A 27,347-nucleotide genomic window follows, 5' to 3' on the forward strand; every position below is an offset into this window, starting at 1 on the left:
ACACGGCGGGGGCTCTCCGGGATCGCATGGCCGCGCTTCGGGAGGTGGTAATCGGTCTTTATCGCGATCCGGCGCGGTCTGTGGGAGACGGGCCGCGTGCGCTGGCGGTGGACACTGTGGCAGTACAGGCAATCCCACTAGATCACCAGGGCATGGGACAGGTCAGGTTTTCTCTATAAACCGTTTTATTAGAGCCCGCAGTACCCGGTGGTTTTGCCAGCAGGGGGATAGAGTTTGGATCTGAAGCCCCTCCCCCTGCCCCAGGACGCCATTTTCTGCAAATGTTCCCGCCCTGGAGCTGCATATCTGTCTCTCCCTGACTCCCTGGCAGTGTCTGCGGCGCCATTATCCCTCAGCTCACTGTTCCTGGGAATGCTTGGGCAAATCCTATGTAAAGCCGCCTGGTTGTCAGTGCTGTGACTTTACAAGACACTTAAGTATTCTACCTGCCTTTTTTAGTCAGTGTTAGTTAAGAAAGAGTGCACTTAGTCAGGGTTTCCTAGTACAATTACCCTGTGATATACATCCAGTTCTTACTGTGTACTGTTATATCTATTGTTATATAGCTGTGTAAGCTAGTCCAGTGCAGCAGTATTGTTAGTAATAACCTCTGCATTGTACAGACTGTGACTATTTGTGTGTGCATTTGATAGCTGAGTGGTATCCATTTCGTGTCTGTCAATCAACCTGTTATCCCTATATTCTATAACCTAAGGGGGCTTGGTGCATCAGGTTTTATCTAATATAGTATTTTCACAAAGATATACTGTATTACGTATTTTTCTCTGTGATTTAGTCACCATATCTCTCCTTTATCTCTGCTGGTGCTGACTACACTGCGCAGGAGTTTGGGCTAGAGGTATTGTGCTGCTGACAAATTGTACTGTGTTACCTGATACTGCAAGTTATATCATGTCTGCTTCTGAGGGTAACGGTTCTGGGGCTGAACACACTGCCAGTGTTGCTGAAGCCGCCGATACCTATGAGGAGAATATAGCAACTTTGGGCTCTGGTTCTGGGGGCTCCTTGCCCCCAGTGGGACGGTGGCAACGGGGGCAAATAATGACCCGCCGTGGTCCGCTTTTTCCACGCTTCTGCATACGCTAGTTCATAAACTAACACCCCCTATGGGACCCCCAATGCCGGTGCAACCGTTTGTGGTCCCTGCAGCTAACCTGCCGTGGGCGGACGATTTATCTGCTCAAATAAAGAAGTTTAACCAGTACCTGACTACTAAAAAGTCTGACCGTCGCTCGCCTACGTCCAAGGGGTCCTCTAAGCGAGCGATTGTCTCCTCACAATCCACTGCTGTCACTCACACCTCGTCGGATGAAGATGGCACTTACACTGACCCCACAGGTTCTGACTCCGATACGGCTGATGGGGAGGGTGGTTTACATGTGGATGTTCCTGATCTTTTGGAGGCTATTAAATTAATTTTACAGATTACGGATGATCCCGAGCTATCCGTTCCTCCTAAGAAACCAGATAGGTTCAAGCGTCAGAAGGTGATTAAACAAGTTTTACCTCACTCTGACCACCTAATTGATATACAGTACGTCAGGAACCCTGGGAAAACCCGGGTACGAAGTTTGTGCCTCAAAAGAAGATGCTGGCTCGCTATCCCCTCGTGCCGGAGCTGTCTAAGAATTGGGAAACGCCTCCTCCAGTGGACTCACATGTGGCTAGGATGGTGGTTTCCTCAGCTCTACCGGTCACCACCGTCACGTCTCTAAAAGAGCCTACGGATAAACGTGTGGAGGGTTGTCTAAAAGCGATTTACACCCTCACGGGTGCTGCACAAAGGCCCACTATTGCAGCTACTTGGGCTGCAGAGGCCATTGAAGCATGGGCCTTGGAGTTAGATGCTGAAATCTCCTCTGACCATGCTAGACAATGCTTGTCTTATATTGTCACAGATTCTCGTTATATTAAAGAGGCGGCTACTGATGCCGGTATCCTGGCAGCCAAGGCCTCTACTACGTCATTCCTGGCTCACCGGATATTGTGGCTGAGATCCTGGTCTGTGGATCTGGACTCTAGAAAAACCCTGGAGGTACTCCCTTTTAAGGGAGATATTCTGTTTGGGGAGGATTTAAATAAGATTGTGGCTGACTTGACTACTGCCAAAACTGCCTGTCTGCCAAGTACTGCTCCTTCTGTGTCGAAGGTTAAAGGTACTTCCTTTTGCCCCTTTCGTCCTTCAGGTAAAGCAAAAGGTCAGGCGTACAACAAGCAGGCCCGCACTTCCAAACCTGGTAAGCCTAAGCCCAAAAGAGCCTGGGCGGCCCGTCAGCCAGCTTCCAAGACAGATAAGCCTGCCGCATGACGGTGCGGGCCTCCCACTGGGGGATCCCAGGGTGGGGGGCCGGTTTCTAGGGTATACCCAGGAATGGTTGAAGACCATTTTAGATGCCTGGGTACGGGAAGTCGTCACGCGAGGTTACGCCATAGCCTTCAAAAACCGACCCCCTCATCGATTTTGCCAGACCGATGTCCCGTTGGACAAGACAAAGGCAAACACTCTACATTCGGTGGTACAGACCCTCCTGGATACAGGAGTCGTAGTACAGGTGCCTCTTGCGCAGAGGGGCCGGGGGTACTGTTCTCCGCTGTTTCTAGTCCCGAAACTGAATGGGTCCTCCCGGCCCATTCTCAACCTCAAGGCACTGAACAGGTTTGTGAAGGTTTCCAGGTTCCGGATGGAAACCCTTCGCTCTACAGTTCTGGCCTTGGAACCTGGGGACTTCATGGTCTCCCTGGATATACAGGATGCTTACCTGCATATTCCTATAGCAGTGTCTCATCAGCAATACCTGAGATTTGCGATTGGCAACTGCCATTACCAGTTTCGGGCATTACCTTTTGGTTTAACAACGGCTCCGCGAGTCTTTACAAAAGTCATGGCGGTGATGACGGTGGTACTCCGCCGTCAAGGGGTCAGGATACTGCCGTATTTGGACGACTTGTTAATCCTGGCAAATTCCCCAGAACTTTTCCTGCGTCATTTAGATGTGACGGTCCGGTTTCTGCAAGCCCACGGGTGGCTCATCAGCTGGAAGAAGTCATCCCTGATCCCTGCTCAGAGCATGGTGCATCTGGGAGCACTATTGGACACTCACAACCAGCGGTTGTTCCTGTCTCAGGAGAAAGTCCTGAAACTTCAGGACAGGATTTGTTGCTTCCTATCTCGTCCGCAAGTATCGATACATTCGGCGATGCAGGTGCTGGGCCTCATGGTGTCAGCATTCGACATGGTGGAGTACGCTCAATTTCACTCTCGCCCTCTCCAGAGGCTGATTCTAGCCAAATGGGACGACCTGCCTCACCGGATCAGGTCTCAAATGATCTCATTGACTCCGGAGGTCCGTCTGTCGCTGCTCTGGTGGCTCCAGGACCAACAACTGTGCAGGGGCCGTCCGTTCTGGATATCCGACTGGGTCGTGTTGACGACAGATGCCAGTCTAAGAGGTTGGGGCGCGGTGCTGGAGCAACACTCCCTTCAGGGACGGTGGACCAAGGAGGAGTCCCTCCTCTCGTTCAATATTCTGGAGTTGCGGGCGGTCTTCAATGCCTTGAACCTAGCCCAGCATTTAATTCAGAACCGTCCTGTTCAAGTACAGTCGGACAACGCCACCACAGTGGCTTACATAAATCATCAAGGCGGCACTCCAAGCCGCCTAGCAATGAAGGAAGTCTCACGGATTCTACAGTGGGCAGAACGCCATATACCGGCCATATCGGCAATATTCATTCCAGGAGTCCTGAATTGGGAAGCGGACTTTCTCAGTCGTCAGGACGTGCATGGCGGCGAGTGGGGCCTCCATCCAGAAGTGTTTCAACTCCTAGTGGAAATATGGGGCCTTCCAGACGTAGATCTGATGGCGTCTTGACACAATCACAAGGTTCCGGTCTTCGGAGCAAGGACAAGGGATCCTCAAGCAGCATTCGTGGATGCGCTGGCGGTACCGTGGAGGTTTTGGCTGCCGTACGTGTTCCCTCCGGTGTCACTCCTGCCCAGGGTAATTTGGAAGTTCAAGCAAGAAAAAGGAATTCTGCTTCTCATAGCTCCAGCGTGGCCCAGACGGCACTGGTTCTCAGACCTGCAAGGCCTATCGTCAGAGCGTCCAATTCTACTTCCACAACGCCTAGACCTCCTCGTTCAGGGCCCCTGTGTCTACCAGGACCTAGCCCGGCTGTCTTTGACGGCGTGGCTCTTGAAGCTTCCGTCTTAAGGGCTAAAGGGTTTTCTGTTGCGGGCCCGGAAACCGGCTTCGGCACGGATTTACTATAGGGTCTGGCATTCTTACTTTGTTTGGTGCGCATCTAACGATTATGACGCTTCCAAGTTTAGTATAGCCCAGTTGTTGGCTTTTCTTCAGCAGGGCCTGGACTTAGGCCTGCGTCTGGCCTCCCTCAAGGTTCAAATATCTGCCTTGTCTGTGTGGTTTCAAAGAAAAATTGCGACCTAACCTGATGTGCATACCTTTACTCAGGGCGTGTTGCGTATCCAATCTCCCTATGTCCCGCCTGTGGCTCCTTGGGACTTGTCGGTGGTTTTGGAGGCGTTACAAGAGTCTCAGTTTGAACCTCTTGGTTCAGCTGACCTTAAGTGGCTTTCCCTTAAGGTGGTGTTTCTGCTGGCTATTGCTTCAGCTAGAAGAGTGTCGGATTTGGGTGCCTTGTCCTGTAGTTCCCCATATCTGATATTTCACCGTGACCGGGCGGTTCTTAGGACTCGTCCCGGCTATCTACCTAAGGTGGTTTCTTCGTTCCACCTTAATCAGGAGATTGTAGTTCCGGCACTTGTTTCTCCTGATCTGTCTCCCAAAGAGCGGTCTTTGGATGTGGTACGGGCTCTCTGTATCTATGTGAAGAGAACTGCTCCTATTAGGAAATCTGATTCTCTTTTTGTTGTGTTTGGGTTTCACAAACGGGGCTGGCCTGCTCACAAGCAAACTCTGGCCAGATGGATTAGAATGGTGATTGCACATGCTTATGTGAAGGCTGGTCTCTCTGCTCCTGATCACATTAAGGCCCATTCTACTCGGTCTGTTGGACCTTCTTGGGCGGCCCAACGTGGTGCGACCTTTGAACAATTGTGCAAGGCGGCTACGTGGTCCTCTGTGAATACGTTCATAAGGTTCTATGCCTTCGATACTGCCGCTTCCCAGGATGCTTCCTTTGGACGCCGGTTTCTTGTGCCCGCTACAGTGCGTCCCCTCCCATAAGGAACTGCTTTAGGACATCTTTGGGTTGGTATGGCATTAGCCGCTGACACGTCTCCTGTCATGAGAATGCGGTGTTGTGGCTACTAACCGTTGTCGTCTCTTTTCCTGCTACTGCATTGGACTGGTTGACTAAGAACTGAGATCCTGTGCAGGGAGGCGGGGTGATATAGGAGGCGGCGCTATGCATTCTGGGAACAGTCAAAGCTTTGAGCCTGTTGGTGCCTCAGATCAAGATCCTACTCTACACCCCATTGTCCATTCCTTGTGGAGCCCAGTGTACCTCGCAGAAAGAGTTTTAACAAAAATAAGTTCTTACCATAAAACTCGTTTTTGGAGCTCCCCTAGCTTTGACCGGCTCCTCCGGGCATATTTTCTAAACTGGGTCTGGTAGGAGGGGCATAGAGGGAGGAGCCAGTCCACACTCTCAAACTCTTAAAGTGCCAATGGCTCCTGGTGGACCCGTCTATACCCCATGGTACTAATGTGGACCCCAGCATCCTCTGGGACGTAAGAGAAACATAATCGTTCATTTATGTAATGTAAGAATGCTTTTGTTAATGAGAATAGATTTGTTCCATTAGAGATTGTAACATTAGTACTTAGGGCCTAATTCAGCATGGGTTGTAGATGTGCGAAAAATTTCACATCTACAACCCATTACTCTAACAGGTGGGGAGACTCCCAGCACAGGGCAAGTCTGCCCCGTATGCCGGGTCCTGTCATATCGCATGATTAGAGTTGCCCCCTGCTTACGCAGCCTAGCTGCAAAGGCAGATGGCTGCCCGTCACCTTTTTGATCACTGCGGCTGCGTGTGACATAACGCAGCCGCAGCAACATGCCCCAGCAGCGGTCCGGGCATGCCTCCATTGTCCGGGTCGCATTGCTTAAAAGGAGCATCGACTCCCACAAAGTTTGACTTTGACGCCCCGTTACGGCCTCCCTCCAGGTCTTAGACTGCATTCCGAAGAGAACACCATTTTAGACCTCACGCATGTGCTGATCAGCATGTGATGCTGAATTAGCCCCTTAGTACAGAATCCTGAGTAATACAGTGCTATCCTAACATACACAAAAAATAGCAACTTAGATAAAGCCCAATGATAAAGTAAAGACTATCCCTTTATTGTTTTTGAAATATATACAAAAAAATTATATGGAATGTAGAAATAACATGGGAGGCCATTATTAGGTAAATTATGTCAGGAAAATCCAGATAATGGAACTTAACTAGCACATTCGCATGGGATGCGACCACCACCACCACCAGCATCCCATACCACTGTGCCATTGTGTGTCCCTCCCCTTCCTGTAACTGAGGAAGGGGAGGGACACATACAATGCGTAAAAAAAACATTAGGGCTTAGCTCATAAAGCTAAACGTTGGATATGAGGCACTGTTGTCACCAGCCTGAACCAAAAAACAACTGGTGCATCTCGTCCTGCTCCACCAATGTGGACTGTATAACGTCCTCAGGATTATGTATATACAGTAGGTTAATGCAGCTTTTTCGATACCAAAAGAAGTAAAGGTAAACCGCACACAGTTACAGGATCTTACCTCTTACACGCTGTCATTGAGATGGTTTAAAAGGTAAGTTGCTGTCATTGTATGCTGTTTATCTTTATTTCTTTTGTGTGTACACTTCACTCTGTGTCCTGAGGAAGGGGCCTGCTGCGGCTCCGAAATGCTGCATTGACCTAGCTCATGTAACTGCATGTGTGGGTGAGATGTACTGTTTCCTACTCATAATACAATCGCAAAAGAAGGAGAATGCGCTCATAGTGCAAATCAATTTAATTCATAAACCACATATACATACCTCCCAACTTTTGTCCTGTCGATAGCGGGACTCTTGCGCGGCGATCTGAAAAGGGGGCGTGGTCTCGACTAGTGGGCGCGGCCTCACTTGAGTGGGCGTGGCCTCTTCAAATGGTCTGTTTTTTTTTCCTTTTGGGGGCGTGCCCAGCGCTCTCACAGCAGCTGGGCAGCCTCCGCTCCCCTCCTAGCTCTGAATACATGCCGTGCGCATGCGCACAGCATGTATTCAGTGATCACCGGCTGCTTTGCAGAGCAGAGCAGCGGGTGATCAAAGCCTCCCCTAACTGCCCCCCCCACCCGCGGGACACCGCTGCCCGCGGGTGGGACAGCGGGACAGGGTCCGAATAGCGAAACTGTCCCGCTGAAAGCGGGACAGTTGGGAGGTATGCATATATACACAGGATAGGTCAAATGAATAGCAGTGGACTCGTACCCTGATAGCCCACTCTGTGGGCTGTGTATCACATGAAAAGTAAAACCACAAGGCAAAAGCCTGGATCTGGGACCACGCACTGCACCAGCTTCAGCGACCGATCCGTCAGGACACCTGTACCAGGTGAAGTCGGGGATGACAGCTAATGTGGAACAGGAATCGCCTGGTAAGCCCCACCTCAATGTATCTCGTAATCACTTCGTCAGGTGGTTTTACTTTTCATGTGATACACAGCCCACAGAGTGGGCTATCATGGTACGAGTCCACTGCTATTCATTTGACCTATCCTGTGTATATATGTGGTTTATGAATTAAATTGATTTGCATATGAGCACATTCTCCTTCTTTTGCTATTTCCAGATACTTTGCTCTTGAGAGTCAGAGCTATATGAGGAGAACTGCTGCGTTGTGAATATACTCCGGTGCTACAGCCCAGTGTTGTGCTTTTACCTGTGGACTGAGACTAACTAATCACCAGCGCACCTGTACACATCTCTTTTCTGTGGACATATATATATATATATATATATATATATATATATATATACACACACTAATAAAGGAGGGGTCCGCCCCCTTATTATATGATGTTCAACCTGTGGGTATGGTTGCTGCTCTGTCCCATTCCACCTTATGCTTATCCCATTCACGGCGCCCGAGGTGGTCCTACTCCTCTCAGCCTGGGTCTGTCCCACCTCCCTAGCAGTGGGAGCCTTTGGATGGGCAGCACATCCCCCAGCTGTCACTGTGCATATATGCTGAAGGCGGTATAGACCGTAGAGGGAGTGTACTACCACAGTTGGGACCTATCTACACTGGTGGGTGAGGGGCATTACCTCTGGGGATCTATTATCATTAGGTGGGGGGAGGGGGGGTAATTCTACTGAGGCTCTATATCTCCACTGGTGGATCTGCTAATATTGGGGGGGCGGGAGGTGCAGTCACATTTGAGGCCTATGGACACTATTTAATTTTTTTTTTTTAAGTATTGAAATATATTTAAAAAATATATTTTCTGACCTTAATTACATTTAAAAAAAATTGACTGAGTTGATTTTGAAAAAAAAATGTATCAAGTGGTTGAATTAACCCATTGAAGTAATCATGTTACCCGTGAAATTCTGTATTCTGACAGTCTCTTATTAATCATCCCCTCTTCTTGATTGCTTATTTTAAAGGTCATGTTCGCATCTATACTGTGGACGTTTTGAAATTATAACAACAAAAACTCAAATTAAATTTTTTTTAAAACTATATATATATGTGTTGTTGTTAATATCGTTATTATATACCAAAACACTGTTTACAATAACCACTTTCTGGCTGAATATAATACCCCTTTCACACCGCAGCTTATACCCGGTATTTTGCCGTTTTAACTGGCTTCCTAAACGGGTCAAGCTGCGATGTGAAAGGGTCCCCTTCAATTTACCGTTTTCAAAATACCGGTATTTTGAAACGGTAAAAAAGCAGGGTCCTACCCGTTTCAGTCCCATTTCACTGTGCAGTGTGAAAGGGTCTGAAACGGTATTTGCAAGCCCCAGAAGATGATAGGCTGTCTCCATGTGTGATGTCACCAGCCACAACCAGGAAACAGCTTGGAAAACATAGGAGACACATGAGAGAGTGGCTTTATACACGTTTAAATGTGAAAAACACGGGAAAAAATGGCGTGGGGTCCCCCCTCCAAAGCATAACCAGCCTCGGGCTCTTCGAGCTGGTCCTGGTTCTAAAAATGCGGGGGAAAAATTGACAGGGGATCCCCCGTATTTTTAAAACCAGCACCAGGCTCTGCGCCTGGTGCTGGTGCAAAAAATACGGGGGACAAAACGAGTAGGGGTCCCCCGTATTTTTCACACCAGCATCAGGCTCCACTAGCTGGACAGATAATGCCACAGCCGGGGGTCACTTTTATGCCGTGCCCTGCGGCCGTGGCATTAAATATCCAACTAGTCACCCCTGGCCGGGGTACCCTGGGGGAGTGGGGACCCCTTCAATCAAGGGGTCCCCCCCAGCCACCCAAGGGCCAGGGGTGAAGCCCGAGGCTGTCCCCCCCCATCCAATGGGCTGCGGATGGGGGGGCTGATAGCCTTTGTTGTAAATGAAAAGATATTGTTTTTTCCAGTAGTACTACAAGTCCCAGCAAGCTGGTACTTGGAGAACCACAAGTACCAGCATGCGGGAGAAAAACGGGCCCGCTGGTACCTGTAGTTCTAATGGAAAAAAAATACCCAAATAAAAACAGGACACAGACACCGTCGACAGTAAAACTTTATTACACACTGCCGACACACACATACTTACCTATGTTCACACGCCGACATCGGTCCTCTTCTCCATGTAGAATCCAGGGGTACCTGAAAATAAAAGTTCAATATACTCACCTCAGCCATGGTCCAGAGATAAATCCACGGACTTGGCAAAAAAAGAAAACGAACACCCGGATCTGCGGACCGAAAGGGGTCCCATGCTGACACATGAGACCCCTCTCCCCGAATGCCGGGACATCACGTGACTCCTGTCACTGAAGTCCCTTCAGCCAATCAGGAAGCGCTACTTCCGTGGCGCTCACCTGATTGGCTGTGCACTGTCTGAGCTGTCAGACAGCGCATCGCAAAGCCGCTCCATTACTTTCAATGGTGGGAACTTTGCGGCTAGCGGTGGGGTCACCCGCGGTCAGCCGCTGACCGGCGGGTGACCTCACCGCTAGCCGCTAAGTTCCCACCATTGAATATAATGGACGAAGCTGTGCGATGCGCTGTCACAGCACAGACAGCGCACAGCCAATCAGGTGAGCGCCACGGAAGTAACGCTTCCTGATTGGCTTAAGAGACCTTTCTGTGACAGCTGTCACTGACAGGTCTCATTCGTGGAAAGGGGTCTGATGTGTCAGCATGGGACCCCTTTCAGTCCGTGTGGTCGGTTGTCCGGTTTGTTTTTTTCTCCCAAGTCCGTGGATTTATCTCTGGAGCCTGGTTGAGGTGAGTATATTGATCTTTTATTTTCAGGTACCCCTGGATTCTACATGGAGAAGAGGACCGATGTCGGCGTGTGAACATAGGTAAGTATGTGTGTGTCGACGTATGAAATAAAGTTTTACTATCAAGGTGTGTGTGTACTGTTTTTATTTGGGTATTTTTTTTCCAGAACTACAGGTACCAGCGGGCCCGTTTTTCTCCCGCATGCTGGTACTTGTGGTTCTCCAAGTACCAGCTTGCGGGGGAGGCTTGCTGGGACTTGTAGTACTACTGGAAAAAACAATATCTTTTCATTTACAACAAAGGCTATCAGCCCCCCCATCCGCAGCCCATTGGATGGGGGGGGACAGCCTCGGGCTTCACCCCTGGCCCTTGGGTGGCTGGGGGGGGGGGGGGGACCCCTTGATTGAAGGGGTCCCCACTCCCCCAGGGTACCCCGGCCAGGGGTGACTAGTTGGATATTTAATGCCACGGCCGCAGGGCACGGCATAAAAGTGACCCCCGGCTGTGGCATTATCTGTCCAGCTAGTGGAGCCCGATGCTGGTGTGAAAAATACGGGGGACCCCTACTCGTTTTGTCCCCCGTATTTTTTGCACCAGCACCAGGCGCAGAGCCCGGTGCTGGTTTTAAAAATACGGGGGATCCCCTGTCAATTTTTCCCCCGCATTTTTAGAACCAGGACCAGCTCGAAGAGCCCGAGGCTGGTTATGCTTTGGAGGGGGGACCCCACGCCATTTTTTTCCTGTATTTAACCATTCCATCTAAAAAAAAAAATAATAATTTAAAAAAATATATAAATAATACTTGTGCCTCCAAAAAAGACAAACCAAGTACCTAATCCCATCTAATAAAAATAGATATGCTTCAAGCTGCTGGGTTCCATCGTACGACTATCCAAATTATTAATAATGAATTAATTAGTGATTAATAATAATGTGTGGGCCAGAAAAGTCCATTTATAATGACAACCACTGTTTTCTATGGGTGAAACGGGTTCAGTGTGAAAGGTACCAAAACGGGAATGAAATGGTAATTTACTGGTTACAACATGAGATGTGAAAGGGGTTTAACTGCTCAGACCCGTTTTAAGAACCGTTTCAAATACCATTTCAAAAGCAGGTTTTGCGATGTGAAAGCAGCATAATAGTATTCATAGCTTACTGGAAGCTGGGGAACCTCAGTACAAAGGGCCTGATTCAGATTTGTAAGTAAAACCAAATAAGCAAGGTACTATATGTTTGTAAAAAAAACATGTTGCCATGCAAGGGGAGCAAATCCATTTATATATTTTTTCTGTGCAGGGTAAATACTGGCTGCTTTTGCATGTAGCTCATAGATGATGTATTAAGCCTGGAGAAGTGATAAAACCGTGATAAAGCAGTGATTAGTGGGAGTTGATAACGCACCAGCCAATCAGCTCCTGACTGTCATTTTTCAAACACATGGGGGGGTATTCAATTGTTTGAAAAGTCAGCTGGGTGTCTATTTTTTCCTATCTAATAGACAGGAAAAAACAGACACCCAGCCAACTTTTCAAACAATTGAATATCCCCCATGTTTGTCTGGTGCATTATCACTGCTTCATCAGGCTTAATACATCTGCCCCAGTGTTTGAACACATCACACCCAAATTTAACTCTCTCTGCACATGTTACATATGCCCTACCTGCAGTGCAACATGGTTTTGCCAGGTTCAAAGTGCAGAAAACATGTAGATTGCTTAACAAGCCTGATTGTGTTTGTCTATGTCTCCTTTCAGACTGGGATCAGATTCAGACAGTAGACTCCCTGCTCAGGAAAGGTGGTTTCAAAGCTCCCATTACTAATGAGTTTAGAAAAAGCATCAAGCTAACAAGGTGAGTAATTTCCAATCAACAAGTAAATAACTTTAACTATATTATAGTGTATGAGGCCCTGATATAGTCCTAGTTACAGAATGTCTGTCATTGTAAAACCATACTTTAGTAGATTGCTAATAAATAGTACTATCCATTTCATTCTCAGCAGTACGTATTATTCCGTGACCTATATTTAGCATTTCCCCACTTATACTCTTTCTGCTCAGTTGCTCACTCCATCAAACTACAGTACAGTCTATAAAATCTGAGTTACTCCTTATCATCAAAAATGATTATACAAACAGTACCTGTAATCTCCACTAGAGGATCACTCACCCAGGTACAGTATAGAATAGATTGTTCTGTGGACGTACAGTTTTGTCTGATTTATTTATTATAATGTGTATTTATAAAATCCTCCTAAGTGGTCTGACCGTCCCATAATTTCTTAATTGTACAGTAAGTGCAAATAGTCTAACATCTCGACAGAGGTGACAGCTACTGAGAGACAACCTTTGCCTTCACACACATTGGAGACAGACCTGTATAATGCTATGAAATTGCTGCCACTCATTTCACTAGGAACTGGGATATCGCCAGAATTGATCAGTGCATTATCATAAATGTTAGTTCGGCCTACAAAATTGGTGCATATCCGTGGGTGACTGGCCGTGTACAGGCAATTCCCCTACTGATGTTATATTAAGCTATAGTAAAAATGTTAATGACCATGGTGGTCATTCCGAGTTGTTCGCTCGCTAGCTGCTTTTAGCAGCATTGCAAACGCTAGGCCGCCGCCCTCTGGGAGTGTATCTTAGCTTAGCAGAATAGCGAACGAAAGGTTTGCAGAACTGCTACTAAATAATTCCTTGCAGTTTCTGAGTAGCTTCAGACCTACTCCTAGACTGCGATCAGCTCAATCCGTTTAGTCCCTGGTTTGACGTCACAAACACGCCTGCGTTCGGCCAGCCACTCCCCTGTTTCTCCAGCCACTCCTGCGTTTTTTCCTGGCACTCCTGCGTTTTTTCCTGGCACGCCTGCGTTTTTTAGCACACTCCCTAAAAACGCCAAGTTGCCGCCCAGAAACACCCACTTCCTGTCAATCACACTACGATCACTCGAGCGTTGAAAAAACGTCGCTCGAGCTTGTGTAAATCTCCAAAGTTTTGTGTGAAAGTACTTAGCGCATGCGCGCTGCGTACCATGCACATTTTTGCAGTTTTTTTTACTTAATCGCTGCACTGCGAAAATCGGCAGCGAGCGAACAACTCGGAATGACCACCCATGTGTAGACCTGTTGGGATTGTAACACTGTGTTTTCTGGTACAGGTACCGCAGTGAGAAGGTGACAATCAGTTACATGGAATACATGGCCTCCCGCCAACCCGCACAGCAAAACGGCACTGTGCATGCACTGCCTCATTATACGCATTACTCCTGACACAGCGCTGCCCCTGCCGCAGCCCTGTCCCCCGCTCGCCGGCAATGCCTGTGACCTCCTGACATCTGACTCCTCCTCGGCTCCCTCCTCCTGGTCCAGTTACCTATACTACTGCACCATCTTATGAGCTTCACCAGAGGGGGGAGCAGTGCCCAGAGACTCGCAGACACATGCAGCCTTACCTCACCCCCGCGCTCTCCAGGGACTTTTGAGTGGGTGGGAGAGCAAAGTGAGATGCTACGGTCTCCTCCAACCCCTGCAGTGTAAGGGGTCACTCACCCCAGAAAAAGCACTTTTAGGTTTTTACATTCTGAACTCCTTATATTGATTTTTTTATATACGTATATTATATATCTTTTTTTTAACCTCAAGAAAAATCCCAACTTTGTGAAAAGTGCTCCCGTACCTCTAGAGCCTGACTTGATTGGGGCCACACAGGCTTTGTGTGTTACTTTGCAACAGGAACAGTTCAACTAAACCAGATCTTGTGCTGTAACTGCAACGCCCTTTGAGAGCTGGAGTAGTGCAGATTGGTTTGACACCATTCAGAAATCCTTAATGCCAGGACGTCAGTTTCCCTGTGGTATTATGAAATACAGATTGCTTCTGTATACACTCTGGAATTATACCTATGTATGTTATGTTCCTCATACATGTGATGATATAGCAAAGTAATGTGTAAAACCTCATACACAATGGGCCTAATTCAAGGTTGATTGCAAAAGCAAAATCTTCCTCCAATGGGCAAAACCATGTGCACTAAAGGGGGGCCAGATATAACATGTGCAGAGAGAGTTAGATTTGGGTGTGGTGTGTTTAAACTGAAATCTAAATTGCAGTGTAAAAATAAAGCTGCCAGTATTTACCCTGCACAGAAACAAAATAACCCACCCAAATCTAACACTCTCTGCACATGTTATATCTGCCCCACCTGCAGTGTACATGGTTTTGCTCATTAGAGGAAGATTTTGCTTTTGCAATCAACCTTGAATTAGGTCCATTATGCACAACTGTACAGTAGCCCACACCACACAGTCTAATAGCAGCTTTCATTTGCGAAATGACAGCTACAATCTGATGCTTACATCTCCCTTGAGTTTTTAAAGAAGCCTTGATGTGTAAATTCGGAACAGTACACAGGGAAACTCTCGTTCACTTTCATGGGAGTGTAATAATAACTTTATTGTCCTTATAGGTAAACAACTTTAGCCATTACAATCCCAATTGTATTTCATGAACTCTATGTTTAGATGATTATATTTTATGACATTTACTATGCCCGTTGGCAAACTGGAGATGCAGCTCAGGGGAAGAGTGTAACCTGTGTGGCAGAAACAGGGAGAGGATGGATTTTGCACATGAAATGTCAGACTTCCTTTATGCCAAGCTCTGTCTTTATCGTTTTGCTACTTGAGGAGCCAGCACAACAAATCCAGTTCCCGGCATCTCTTGCAGCAGACTGATAAGTAGATTGATAAGTGTTCCCTATTCCCCTTTCCCCCAAGAGCATCCTCCCCCCACATCCTCTGAGGAATCACGGAAGATTGTTTTTCCTTTCATGCTGCTGAGAATAAATTGAACTGGTTGAATCAGTCAATGGAACGTAGTGCTGTCATGATTTAGAAGTCATTTTATATAAAGCAGAGGATGTGCAGATGGAGTGCTGCCTACACTGAAAGTTATACCTGAGGGAATTCCAATGGTGAAAAGGTCATGCTGTTAGTAGACTTACTGTACATTGTCACTTCCCACAAAGCCACTTTATAAATGAAAACAATCTAAATAGAAGTGCAAAGACCAGGATATCATATCCATGTTAATGTGCAAAACTGCCCGTCACACCGTGCAATGCTCCTTTGCGAGTACAGTGGTGCATTGGGCACAGGCAATAGACCAGTGAGCAGGGGAGGATGGCCCATATTTCACCAGTCCCTGAATATAATAAATGTGTGGATATGTAGCAGCAACCTATTGAACTCTACAGCCTGGTAGCTTGCTTCCAGAAGTGAATCATCCAGGTGGATCTGAGTTATTAGGGGGGGGTTCCGTGCATGGTTTGGATGTAGCCATTACCTTAGGATGCAAGACCAATACTTGTCACCAGGTGCATAACTAGACCGGGGGTTGGGGCGTACCAAAATGTTCTGCATCCCCCAGGTTTACGTAAAAACCTGAACTGAGCCCATGACACTGATGATGTTCATGTGTTATGGTCTTCTCAGTCACCATATATGAAGCCAACTGAGAAATTAAGGGATAGTCTAGAACTATGTCTGATACAGCATCTTCCACCAGCATCAACCAGGCATGATACTGCATATTGGGCGTAATTCAGACCTGATCGCTAGGGTGCGTTTTTTGCATCCCTGCGAAAAGGTAGTCGCCGTCTACAGGGGGAGGGGGAAATCGCTGTGCAGGGGTGCGATCACATGCGCAGGAGAGCTGCACAAACAGAAGTTTGTGCAGTCTCTGCACAGCCCCGGACTTACTCAGCCACTGCGATGAATGGGGCCGGAGCTGACGTCAGGAATCCTCCCGCCAAACGCCTGGTCTCTCCTGCGTTTCTCTGGACACTCCTTATAAACGGTCAGTTGCCACCCACAAACGGCCTCTTCCTGTCAGTCAACTTGCGATCGCCCATGCGATCACTTTTCTCGCACCATCCCGTCGCTTCCCGCCGATCCCCGTAGCTGCGGACCGATGCGCCTGCGCATTTCACGACCTGTACGAAAACGCAGCCTGGCGATCAGGTCTGAATTAGGCCCATAGGCCCAATGCCACGGCACAATAAAGGCTGTATTGGCTGCCTATGTTGGCTCAACACTCTACTATGTGCTTTATATTGCTGTTTCCATTTATTTGTCCACAACCTATAGGCCATTGTGAGGCTTCAATGGCCATTTTATGCTTCGCTCATAAGCTTTCTGGAGATTTAGTAAAGACAGATTGCTAGCACTCCATCATGTACTGTATGTCATGTGGCCTTCCAAGCCATGCTAAACCAACCCCATCTGCATCATCCACTTTTGAAGCAGAATGTACAGGCAGGCGTGCTTGTGGAATGACCGTGCTCAGTACACAGGATGCACTGCTTGGTATCTCCTCCACTTAAGCTCAATTCTCCTCCTCCTTTGCATATTCTCTCAGCACAACGTTTTCTGTGTGAAGTCATTACATGTACTCTTAATCAACAAGTCTGATTTACCGTTACGCCTAAAACCATTGTGATTCCTGATGCATTACGATTAACAAATCCATGTGTAGGACCTGATATTGATGATTAGTGATACACAACTTTGTAGGTGGTACTTTGTGGTATCATATTGGCATTTGTCCATTTGCTACATTGCAGATCAGCTTTTAAAATTAATCCCATTGTGTCCTTGAAATAGACTATTTGCCTAGGGTGCTGAGAAACCTTGCACCGGCCCTGATGCCAATCAGAATGGTCAGGGACAAATGGAAGCACAACTGTGTCCACCACCGTGTAACTGCACCTAAGGATGCCATGTAATCATGTTTTGCTCGGTATCCTAAAATCATGTGAAGGAGTCGTTTCTGCACCAGAATCCTGGCAACATTTGGGCTGACTTGTGGGTTGGTTGGGAGGTATACCCCTGCTGTCTTACTGTGTGCAGCAATTACCTTTTTTCTGCCACTAGGGGACACTGGCACATCTTCAAGACTGTGGGGTGTTGATGGTGGCTTACAGGGAGCTGGCACTTTAAATAATCTAACAAGTGTAAAAGGCTCCTCCCCCTCTATCCCCCATCACCCCATAGTTTTGAATTTGTGCCGAGGGAGCTGGTCACGCTGACTGAGCTCCAGCTCAGTCTACATTATACTTTAATTTACTTTATTTTATTCCTTTTCTTCACGGAACTTAGTTCCCTAAGCCTCAGGAACCCTTTGCCACTGTGAATGCTGATTATTTTAAAGGACAGAAAGCTATACCTTAATACACTTAAATTCGAGCTGCTTCGGCCGCTGTATGTAATCCTTACCCTACGTACTTTTTACACAGTTAGGGGTATATGCAATTGCGGTCGAATTCCCGAAATTGTCGAATTTCGGGAATTTTTCGCCCCAAAAAAAAATCAACAATGCAATTCAGTACTTTCCGACAAAAAAAAACGGACTTTCAAAATTCGACTTTTTGAAATTCGACTTTTGACAAATTCGACTTTTTTGCAATGATACACATGCTGCAATTCGACCAAAGTCTATTCAATTCAAGTTTGGAAATTCGACAACAGTGCTTTTAGACAGTAAATTCGTCATTTTCAATCCGCCACACTTTGGAGGGTGAAACCAATAAAAAAAAATTAAAACATGTTTTTTTTGGTGTTTTTTTTTTTGGTAATAGCATATCTATTTATATTAGAAGGGATTAGGTACTTGGTTTGTCTTTTTTGGAGGCACAAGTATTATTTATATACTTTTTTAAATATTTTTTTTATTTTTATTTTTTATAGCTGGAACGGTAAAATCAAGGAAAAAAATGGCGTGGGGTCCCCCCTCCAAAGCATAACCAGCCTCGGGCTCTTCGAGCTGGTCCTGGTTCTAAAAATCCGGGGGAAAATTTGACAGGGGATCCCCCGTATTTTTAAAACCAGCACCGGGCTCTGCGCCTGATGCTGGTGCAAAAAATACGGGGGACAAAAAGAGTAGGGGTCCCCCGTATTTTATACACCAGCATCGGGCTCCACTAGCTGGACAGATAATGCCACAGCCGGGGGTCACTTTTATACAGCGCCCTGCGGCCGTGGCATTAAATATCCAACTAGTCACCCCTGGCCGGGGTACCCTGGGGGAGTGGGGACCCCTTCAATCAAGGGGTCCCCCCCCCAGCCACCCAAGGGCCAGGGGTGAAGCCCGAGGCTGTCCCCCCCATTCAAGGGCTGCGGATGGGAGGCTGATAGCCTTGAGAAAAATGTCTGAATATTGTTTTTTCCAGTAGTACTACAAGTCCCAGCAAGCCTCCCCCGCAAGCTGGTACTTGGAGAACCACAAGTACCAGCATGCGGGAGAAAACCGGGCCCGCTGGTACCTGTAGTACTACTGGAAAAAAATACCCAAATAAAAACAGGACACACACACCGTGACAAGTACAACTTTATTACATACTGCCGACACACACATACTTACCTATGTTGATACGCCAACTGCCACAGTCTCCGACGATCCGAGGGTACCTGTTAAAACATTATACTCACCTTCCAGCGTCCAGAGATAAATCCATGTCCAGAGTATAATCCAGGTACTTGGCAAAATAACAAAACGCAAAAACCCGTGCCAGCGGACTGAAAGGGGTCCCATGTTGACACATGAGACCCCTTTCCCCGAATGCAGAGACCTCTACGTGACAGCTGTCACTGAAAGGTCTCTTCAGCCAATCAGCGAGTGCAACGTCCTTGCACTCTGCTGATTGGCTCTGCGCGTCTGAGCTCAGACAGCGCATCGCAAAGCCTCTCCATTATATTCAATGGTGGGAACCTTGCGGTTAGCGGTGGGGTCACCCGCCGGTCAGCGGCTGACCGCGGGTAACCCCCCCGCTGGCGGCAAAGTTCCCACCATTGAATATAATGGAGAGGCTTTGCGATGCGCTGTCACAGCACAGACAGCGCACAGCCAATCAGGTGAGCGCCACGTAGTAGCGCTTCCTGATTGGCTGAAGGGACCTCAGTTACAGGAGTCACGTGGGGTCCCGGCACATTCGGGGAAAGGGGTCTCATGTGTCAATATGGGACCCCTTTCAGTCCGCAGGATCGGGTCATTGCGTTTTTTTTTTTTGCCAAGTACCTGGATTATTTTCTGGACGTGGATGTATCTCTGGACGCTGGAAGGTGAGTATAATTATCTTTTATTTTCAGGTATCCGTGGATTCTACTTGGAGAAGAGGACCGACTGCTTCGTGTCAACATAGGTAAGTATGTGTGTGTCGGCAGTATGTAATAAAGTTGTACTTGTCACGGTGTGTGTGTCCTGTTTTTATTTGGGTATTTTTTTTCCAGTAGTACTACAGGTACCAGCGGGCCCGTTTTTCTCCCGCATGCTGGTACTTGTGGTTCTCCAAGTACCAGCTTGCGGGGGAGGCTTGCTGGGACTGGTAGTACTACTGGAAAAAACAATATTCAGACATTTTTCTCAAGGCTATCAGCCTCCCATCCGCAGCCCTTGGATGGGGGGGACAGCCTCGGGCTTCACCCCTGGCCCTTGGGTGGCTGGGGGGGGGACCCCTTGATTGAAGGGGTCCCCACTCCCCCAGGGTACCCCGGCCAGGGGTGACTAGTTGGATATTTAATGCCACGGCCGCAGGGCACTGTATAAAAGTGACCCCCGGCTGTGGCATTATCTGTCCAGCTGGTGGAGAGCCCGATGCTGGTGTAAAAAATACGGGGGACCCCTACTCGTTTTATCCCCCATATTTTTTGCACCAGCATCAGGCGCAGAGCCCGGTGCTGGTTTTAAAAATACGGGGGATCCGCTGTCAATTTTGACCCCGGATTTTTAAAACCAGGACCAGCTCGAAGAGCCCGAGGCTGGTTATGCTTTGGAGGGGGGACCCCACGCCATTTTTTTCCGGGTTTTTCCCCTTTTTTCCCGTTTTTTTAATTTGCGGCAAAATCCGGCAAATCGGCCGTTTTTCGCCCGCGGGACTGTCGAATCCGTTTTTCATTGAATATGGTGAATTCCGGCAGCCACCTGCCGGAATTCACCTGTCGAATTGTGTCGAATTAAAAAACGGCGATAATTTGCCGCGATTCGCCGTGAATTGCATATACCCCTTAGTGTACAAAGGCCCGTACCGTGTATGCACTTTGCGTACCCACGCCGCGATGGACGTACAAAGTACACGCAGTGTAGACACACACACACTGACCCGCTGAGAGCCCGATGCAGCTACACGTGTGATAGAAATACACTTTAAACCTTAGCAGGAAATGGGACACGACACCAATTGTATTTCAAAAACTATGTTGGGGTCCAACCCACCAACGGTTATTTTACTAGCAGGGGGTTACAACAATGGGGGTAATTCCAAGTTGATCGCAGCGGGAATTCTGTTAGCAATTGGGCAAAACCATGTGCACTGCAGGGGAGGCAGATATAACATGAGTTAGATTTGGGTGTGGTGTGTTTAAACTGCAATCTAATTTGCGGTGTAAAAATAAAGCAGCCAGTATTTACCCTGCAGAAAAACAAAATAACCCACCCAAATCTAACTCTCTCTGCAAATGTTATATCTGCCACACCTGCAGTGCACATGGTTTTGCCCAACTGCTAAAAAATTTCCTGCTGCGATCAACTTGGAATTACCGCCAATAATACAATACAATAAGAGAAAAAGGCTACAGTCAATGGTACATACGTTTGTTCACCTGCGCATCCCGGTCCAGTCCTCAGTTATCAAGGTAGATGACCTTCAGAGATTGTGTGTGACCGGGCCTGCAGCTGTCTTTTTATACATTTGTCCAAAACCTAACACAATGGAAACTGTAATCTCTTCATCTATTGGTCACTGGGATGGTCATTTACAGTACAGGAGAGGTCATAGGTCGGTTTGAATAGGTGGGCGATGTCTGGTCCAGGTGCACTTGCAGTCAGTCTCCACTGGGTTCCCGCCGAATATCAGGAGTACAGTAAATACAGTTTATATTAATATTCTGCTCCTGCGCATATCTATTCGCAGGAGCGTGCTATTTACAGCAAACCAACACCGGAATATTGCTCTTAAAATACCCTACAGCTGATTACCAAACACCACCTCCTAACCAAATTCTGTCCCCTCATATCCTGTAAAGGTGAATCCCTTTGTTACTGTACCCTTTAAGCAAGTGTAACTTGCTGGTGTGGTGCATGTAGACTATGTGTAAATTGTGCGCTATGTGTATTAAATATGTAATGTGTCTTTATGGCTTTTCCATGCGATTACAAATGCTACCGTAATTACTCATAACACGCGCTAATACGCAGGACTGCACGAGCGCTCATACGCAACTTGCGAATATGTGCACGCACGGCAGAACCAGTACGCGCACAGAGGCCATCTGTGTGTAGTTTGTACGTGATAAGTGTACTGCAATATTTTTGACTTCGACAGTCCACCCTTTGGCAGTCATCAATAACTGCCACACTTGACTACTAAACAGAAAATATTATCTACACAATATATACAAGTTTGGATGATCAGGGGAGAGTTGTAGGTGGGAAATGTATAGCCTATTGGGATAGTAAAAAGCATGTATGTATGAATCAATGTCTGAGGGGCATGTATCATCGTGCTGTATATGTTCTAAATAAGCTTTGAGGTATTGCGAAGTATACACTAAATCCTTCTTATCCCGTATTAAGGGTCTGTACTTGGGCAAACAAACACTACCGAGCTTCATTTGGGCAAGGGCTTTTAATCCCTCGCCTCTTCGGCTTCTAATACCAACAAATGGGGAGCACATTTAGTTGATGATACATGGAGGGGAAACATATGTGAGTGCTATTATATGTGGATAACACCTGTCGACTATGTGTGCCATTAACTGGAGATTGCAGAGATGAAGATAGGACACATACATATATATATATATATATATATATATATATATATATATACTGCTCAAAAAAATAAAGGGAACACTAAAATAACACATCCTAGATCTCAATGAATGAAATATTCTTATTAAATACTTTGTTCTTTACATAGTTGAATGTGTTGACAACAAAATCACACAAAAATTATCAATGGAAATCAAATTTATTAACCCATGGAGGTCTGGATTTGGAGTCACACTCAAAATTAAAGTGGAAAAACACACTACAGGCTGATCCAACTTTGATGTAATGTCCTTAAAACAAGTCAAAATGAGGCTCAGTAGTGTCTGTGGCCTCCTCGTGCCTGTATGACCTCCCTACAATGCCTGGGCATGCTCCTGATGAGGTAGCGGATGGTCTCCTGAGGGATCTCCTCTCAGACCTGGACTAAAGCATCCGCCAACTCCTGGACAGTCTGTGGTGGATGGAGCAAGACATGATGTCCCAGATGTGCTCAATTAGATTCAGGTCTGGGGTACGGGCGGGCCAGTACATAGCATCAATGCCTTCATCTTGCAGGAACTGCTGACACACTCCAGCCACATGAGGTCTAGCATTGTCTTGCATTAGGAGGAACCCAGGGCCAACCGCACCAGTATATAGTCTCACAAGGGGTCTGAGGATCTCATCTCGGTACCTAATGGCAGTCAGGCTACCTCTGGCGAGCACATGGAGGGCTGTGCGTCCCCCCAAAGAAATGCCACCCCACACCATTACTGACCCACTGCCAAACCGGTCATGCTGGAGGATGTTGCAGGCAGCAGAACGTTCTTGGCGTCTCCAGACTCTGTCACGTCTGTCACATGTGCTCAGTGAGAACCTGCTTTCATCTGTGAAGAGCACAGGGCGTCAGTGGCGAATTTGCCAATCTTGGTGTTCTCTGGCAAATGCCAAACGTCCTGCACGGTGTTGGGCTGTAAGCACAACCCCCACCTGTGGACGTCGGGCCCTCATACCACCCTCATGGAGTCTGTTTCTGATCGTTTGAGTAGACACATGCACATTTGTGGCTGGCTAGAGGTCATTTTGCAGGGCTCTCGCAGTGCTCCTTCTGTTCCTCCTTGCACAAAAGCGGAGGTAGCGGTCCTGCTGCTGGGTTGTTGCCCTCCTACGGCCTCCTCCACGTCTCCTGATGTACTTGCCTGTCTCTGGTAGCGCCTCCATGCTCTGGACACTACGCTGACAGACATAGCAAACCTTCTTGCCACAGCTCGCATTGATGTGCCATCCTGGATGAGCTCCACTACCTGAGCCACTTGTGTGGGTTGTAGACTCCGTCTCATGCTACCACTAGAGTGAAAGCACCGCCAGCTTTCAAAAGTGACCAAAACATCAGCCAGAAAGCATAGGAGCTGAGAAGTGGTCTGTGGTCACCACCTGCAGAACAACTCCTTTATTGGGGGTGTCTTGCTAATTGCCTATAATTTCCACCTGTTGTCTATTCCATTTGCACAACAGCATGTGAAATTGATTGTCAATCAGTGTTGCTTCCTAAGTGGACAGTTTGATTTTACAGAAGTGTGATTGACTTGGAGTTACATTATGTTGTTTAAGTGTTCCCTTTATTTTTTAGAGCAGTGTATATACATTCACATAAACATTTGGGTAGGGCTGACGTCTTTTCCGGTTGAATGTTTTCTGGGTAAAGGGAGAAACAGAGAAAAATGGTGAAAGAAACAGGCCATGAAATTCATTTGCAATCCTTATCATAACACTGTCTCTATGGATGGATCATAAATTAAATCTGCTACTGTAACAACGCCCTCGCTCCTTAGACTCATCAAATTTGTGCTGTGCTTGTGCCGCGTCAGAATTCGAACACACCTGAATATCAAACCAATAATTATGACGACACCTAGAATACACAGGAGAAACTTTCCTACACTTGCAATTACATTCTGCACCCACTCTCCTAATCCAGAAAACCATTTGAGTGGGTTTAACCATGAGACCCAGCCGGTCAATTCATTACCCACAGCTGTCAGGGTAAGATTGTGTCTCCTCCAGAATTCCCACTTCAACTGCAAGATCTCGTCCATCCTTTGATCGATGATCTCCGTGGGGTTGTCAGTGCTGTTCGTAATGTACGTACAGTACTTCATACCATATTGAGTTGCCAAAGTGACATAGTACCCACCCGTCACAGCCGTGACATAATTCAGGACCAACCTGTGCTGGACCAACTCCATCTTGTAGGCTTGTAACTCCCTGCCCGTATACCTAAAGGTGTCATCATACATCTCAGTGAAATTATCTATCAAGTTCGCAAGCGCATGGATATACTTAACATTTATAATTCCTCTGGCAGTACGGGTGATGTCTAATGCGAGAAGAATTTGAATCCCGGTGGATTCATAGATCAAATCGGAGGCTGCGTGTTCTGCCCTATCTATGATGTGTCTCTTGATGATGTGTTCATAGTGAGTATGAGTATAAGGAGTCTGAGCGTTGCGGTGAATGTCTTTCATTTTATCGTGCTCTAAGGTCATGACCTCTGGTAGTACCCTTCCAATGTAACACAATCCCTCAGAGCTCGGAGAGAGCCACTTGTACGCTTTCCTCCCACATATGAAATAGGCATCATCTGGGAGAACATAGGGGACAAAATGTAACAACACCATATTGCAAATTTTCCAGGTAAAGAAACCAATCCCCAGTTCTCTCATCTGCTCAGTACAAGTATCAGGCTGGATGATGTGGGCACAATACCCTTGTGATACCTTTCCAACCCACATGGTCTTGCTCCCACGTGTATACCTATGCCTAAAATACCTCCCACTATTATCTTGCGTACAAGTTCAGAGTCAATAGGAATCCTATCAGCTCTGTGTGAGAAGGTAATTGTCTCGTTATTCCAGGTTGCTTCCCAATTTCCGGGTTTTTGGAAATTGGAGACATTAAAGCATATTAGTGATCTATCTACATGATACTGGTGGAGCTTCAAGCTAGGGGACCTAGATATATTGAATTTCTTGTCCACCGGTCTCCCACCCCGTAATTCGAGTACCTCATCTAACGTTAAAGGATATGGCACTAATCCCGACTTACTCTGTCCTTGAGGTACTTGGGAGCACACCCAACATTCTGTCTGGTTTAAGACCTTACCCACTAATGAGTGGTAATCACTCAACGGATGTCGGTCCATGTCGATATTAATGTTGGACTGACATCTCTGGATGCACCCATCTTCGACTATGTTCTCGCAATATCTACAAATACAATATTCGTCAGACAATAACCCCTCACAATGGGGTATATTTACTAAGGTCCTGATTTTGACCGAGATGCCGTTTTTTCATCAAAGTGTCATCTCGGTAATTTACTAAGCAAAAATCACGGCAGTGATGAGGGCATTCGTAATATTTTGGAAGTCCTAGGAAAAAATCACAAATCAATACACCATCGGTCAAATACGCCTGCAATTTGGTAGAAATCGTGAATTTACTAAAAAGTTCAAAACACAAACACTGCCGACAATAGCCAAACACTGCCGTGATAAAATACAAATCGTGAAAAAGTGCTAAAAAAAAACACACCTGCTTTTTTATCCCGTGTTTGTATAGGCATGCACGGATCCATGAGATCCGTGCATGTTTTTCAGTGGGAAGGGGGGTGAAATGTTCTAAATTTACAGAAAAAAAATTGCGTGGGGTCCCCCCTCCTAAGGTCACTTTCGGTCAACCGCTGACCTGAAAGTTCCCACCATTGGTTACAATGGAGCGCATAGGCGCTACATTGTAACACTGCCGTGTGCCGCCTGTCATACAGTACAGGAGCACACAGCCGATCAGGAGGGTGCCACAACGTGGCGCTCCCTGATTGGCTGAAGAAACCCACTTAGACATCAGTCAGAGTGGGTTTCTGGCATTCGGGGAAAGGGGGCCCATGTGAAAACATGGGTCCCCTTTCAGTTCGTGGTCGGGTATCCGTTTTTTTTATTTTTTCAAGTACGTGGATTACAAAAGGAGTTACTGAGGAGCCGAAAACACTGGATTATGTGAGTATAATTTTTTCAACAGGTACACCATGGATTCTACTGGAGAAGAGGACCGACCTGCGTGGGAACATAAGGTAAGTATGTGTATATGGAGGTGTGGATGGATGTATTAAAGTTATACTGTCAAGGTGTGTGTGTAATGTCTTTATTGTGGTATTTTTTTAGTAGTAGTACTACAGGTACCAGCGGGCCCATTTTTCCGCCGCATGCTGGTACTTGTGGTTCTCCAAGTACCAGCTTGCGGGGGAGGCTTGCTGGGCCTTGTAGTACTGCTACTAAAAACAATATCAAACACTTATCACAAAGGCTATCAGCCCCCCATCCGCAGCCCATTGGATGGGGGGGACAGCCTCGGGCTTCACCCCTGGCCCTTGGGTGGCTGGGGGGGGGGGGGGGAACCCCTTGATTGAAGGGGTCCCCACTCCCCCAGGGTACCCCGGCCAGGGGTGACTAGTTGGATATTTGATGCCACGGCCGCAAGGCACTGTATAAAAGTGACCCCCGGCTGTGGCATTATCTGTCCAGCTAGTGGAGCCCGGTGCTGGTTTCAAAAATACGGGGGACCCCTACTCTTTTTGTCCCCCGTATTTTTGGAACCAGGACCAGGCGCAGAGCCCGATGCTGGTTGCTTAAATATGGGGGAACCCCTGTCCATTTTTTTCCCATATTTCTGCAACCAGGATCGGCTCAAAGAGCCCGAGGCTGGTTTGGCTTAGGAGGGGGGACCCCACGGAATTTTTTTTTAACATTTAAACTTTATTTTTTTTTTTAAACAAAGTGCACAATGAAGCCCAGCACGGATCTCTCAGATCCGGCCGAGATTCATTGTATTAAAGTCGGCAGTGTTTTACAAGTCACTCACGTAAAACACTGCCTAAAAAAACGAATGACATCGACATCGGAAAACCCGAAAATGCAGAATACGGCAGCTTAGTAAATTAGTCGTAATCAATTCAAAAAGTTGCATATTTACACTTTCGATGTCATTCGTGATTGAACTTTGACCTCAAACGGGAAAA

The 27,347-nt window shown here is 47.1% G+C and overlaps 1 protein-coding gene across 3 annotated transcripts in view; it reads left to right on the top strand.

Annotated features, from left to right (window-relative positions):
* AMMECR1L (AMMECR1 like) overlaps positions 1-14,464 on the top strand; it is a 67,469-nt gene extending 53,005 nt beyond the window's left edge. For all 3 annotated transcript variants that reach the window (XM_063915887.1, XM_063915886.1, XM_063915885.1), the window contains exons 6-7: positions 12,223-12,319; positions 13,631-14,464. In XM_063915887.1, coding sequence (XP_063771957.1) covers positions 12,223-12,319; positions 13,631-13,742 — 209 coding nt within the window. In that variant the 3' untranslated portion in view covers positions 13,743-14,464. The remainder of the gene's footprint in view (positions 1-12,222; positions 12,320-13,630) is intronic.
* Positions 14,465-27,347: the final 12,883 nt, after the last annotated feature.

Source organism: Pseudophryne corroboree, chromosome 4 (genome assembly GCF_028390025.1).
Source record: "Pseudophryne corroboree isolate aPseCor3 chromosome 4, aPseCor3.hap2, whole genome shotgun sequence".
NCBI classification, from domain to species: Eukaryota; Metazoa; Chordata; class Amphibia; order Anura; family Myobatrachidae; genus Pseudophryne; species Pseudophryne corroboree.